Below are 2,046 nucleotides of genomic sequence, written 5' to 3' on the forward strand. Positions count from 1 at the left end.
ATATTCCAAAATCCCGTTGGGACCCAGGAGAAAACAAATAGGACCCACACTTAGATCATTTCTGTTGTAATTTACTGGTTTTAAAGCTTTCACCTGGAGTAAGAACAAATTCTCCAGTTGTTTGATTGTTTCATAGAGTGACAGATTTCAGTTTTACTGGCGTTCCATTTGTTGTTATGCTTGAACTTGAACCCCTTCAAAGTTACTGCAATATCCCCTGAAATATATGCATAGTAGTATCAGGATTTTAAAGGTACAGTACAACTTTAAGGATCATATCTTACTAGCTGAGACTGTCAAAACTTTGAATATGTACCTAAAACTTTGAATATGTACCTAAGACCAAAGATAGTCACAACCAGATTTACCCACAAAGCTTTGAGAAGTGTGGGCGTGTGTGAAGAGAAATGTGATTCACTGACACATTTGTTTATACAAAAAAGAGAGAGTGTTGCCATGAAATACAATGCAGAGAGAAGCTGTGGTGTATAATAACACAAGTCAAACAAACAAAAGGATCCATCACCATTCACTACCCAATCCACTCTATAACTGTTAGATAGATAGAGAGAGCAGAGAATAGCATTGCCAATTATAGAGTATTTTCTTTCTCTCTCAAACAATCCACAATATTGCCATTCTCTGTCTCTCTCCTGTAAAAACTCTTCTTTTCCTCACCAACAAGATCCATCTGTCCATCTCTGCGTTCAGCTTCTGTACATCATTTTTTTGTCACTCTCCTTATAATCCATGGCTACTTGTAGCAGTTTTCAAGAAATATTTGAGAAACCATTGCCAGAGAACCCAACTCTTATCGAGTCATTAGCTTCATCATGGAAGAAAATTAAAGCCAAACAACAAGCTGAGCTTTGTTCCTATACTGAAATCTTCGGTGAGCTTCATTTCAAAGAGAATCTTGATTCTTCCTCGTATTCATCTTCCGATCATCTTCCTTCTACACCGATGGATGTATTTGCGCTTCCTGAAAATGAAAAGGTTATTGATCAGACCAATAACAAGTACATATTTGAAAACATATTCGAAAACAAGAAGGAATCATCTTTGAGTTCATTGTTCGGCATGCCAAAAACTCAGTACTCAAGTTCTGCAAATACCAGTAACAGTGGGTTCTCATCCAAGAAGCCAGAAAGTTTGAAGCTGTGCACTGAGGGACTTGGATTTGAAAGTTCAGATGAAGTCGAGAATTCCAAAAGCCAGAGTGTTGATGACTGGCAAGGCCATGGAAACGAGGTGGTGACTGTTGAAACTGATTCCTCATCTGATAATCTGAGTGAGATGGGCACAACAAAATATCCATCATCCGGTAATCTTAGCAAGGGACATATCATCAAAAACTCATCATCTGAAAATTTGAGTGATATAAGGAGGACGAGGTCACTAGGCAGAAACTTTCCTCCACCGATTTCTTGCATAGGTCGGAATGGAAAACCTTGGGTTTGTTTAAAATCTTTTAGGTACAGCGGAAGATTTGTTCTCAAGGAGATCAAAATTCACACCAAGGAGGTTTTACATGCATGCAGAGAAGATGGACGCCTAACGTTGCACCTTGTAGTTCCTAATGACGAGGAAATACTCGAAGAAGGAGAGGAAGAAGAGCTTGAAGAAGAAGAAAATGTTGCTGCTTATGAACAAGAGGGGGACGAAAGAAAAGAGGAGAAAAAGAATGATGAATTTATCAAAGACGAAGAAAATCAATAATGGGTTTTAATATTCCTATTCAGCTTCACAGAGATACCAGAAATAAAGATAGAAGGAAGTAATAAATCTATGTTAAGTGTTTGTCGAGTTCGGTGGTTGAGTTTTTCTTTTCCTTTCTAGTTGTCAGACAGTCAAACATAGAACCAAATAATAAGAGCTTAATTGCAAATTTGCATAAACAGAAAAGTGAAACCTTAGAAAAACTAGTGTTCGAAGAGCCATTTTTGCAATGGCCTGGTATAAAGTTTAGCTTTGGTTGCTTTTCTGAGCTGCTAGAGAAAACTATTATAATCAACTAATAATGGCTTTCTTTCTCAGTATGTTCTA

The 2,046-nt window shown here is 37.5% G+C and overlaps 1 protein-coding gene across 1 annotated transcript; it reads left to right on the plus strand.

Annotated features, from left to right (window-relative positions):
• The first annotated feature begins 349 nt into the window (after window positions 1-349).
• LOC113313580 lies at window positions 350-2,046 on the plus strand. Its single transcript, XM_026562372.1, has one exon. The coding sequence runs from the start codon at window positions 751-753 to the stop codon at window positions 1,717-1,719; it is 969 nt and encodes a 322-aa protein (XP_026418157.1). The 5' UTR covers window positions 350-750; the 3' UTR covers window positions 1,720-2,046.

Source organism: Papaver somniferum, chromosome 9, assembly GCF_003573695.1.
Source record: "Papaver somniferum cultivar HN1 chromosome 9, ASM357369v1, whole genome shotgun sequence".
Lineage (NCBI taxonomy): Eukaryota > Viridiplantae > Streptophyta > Magnoliopsida > Ranunculales > Papaveraceae > Papaver > Papaver somniferum.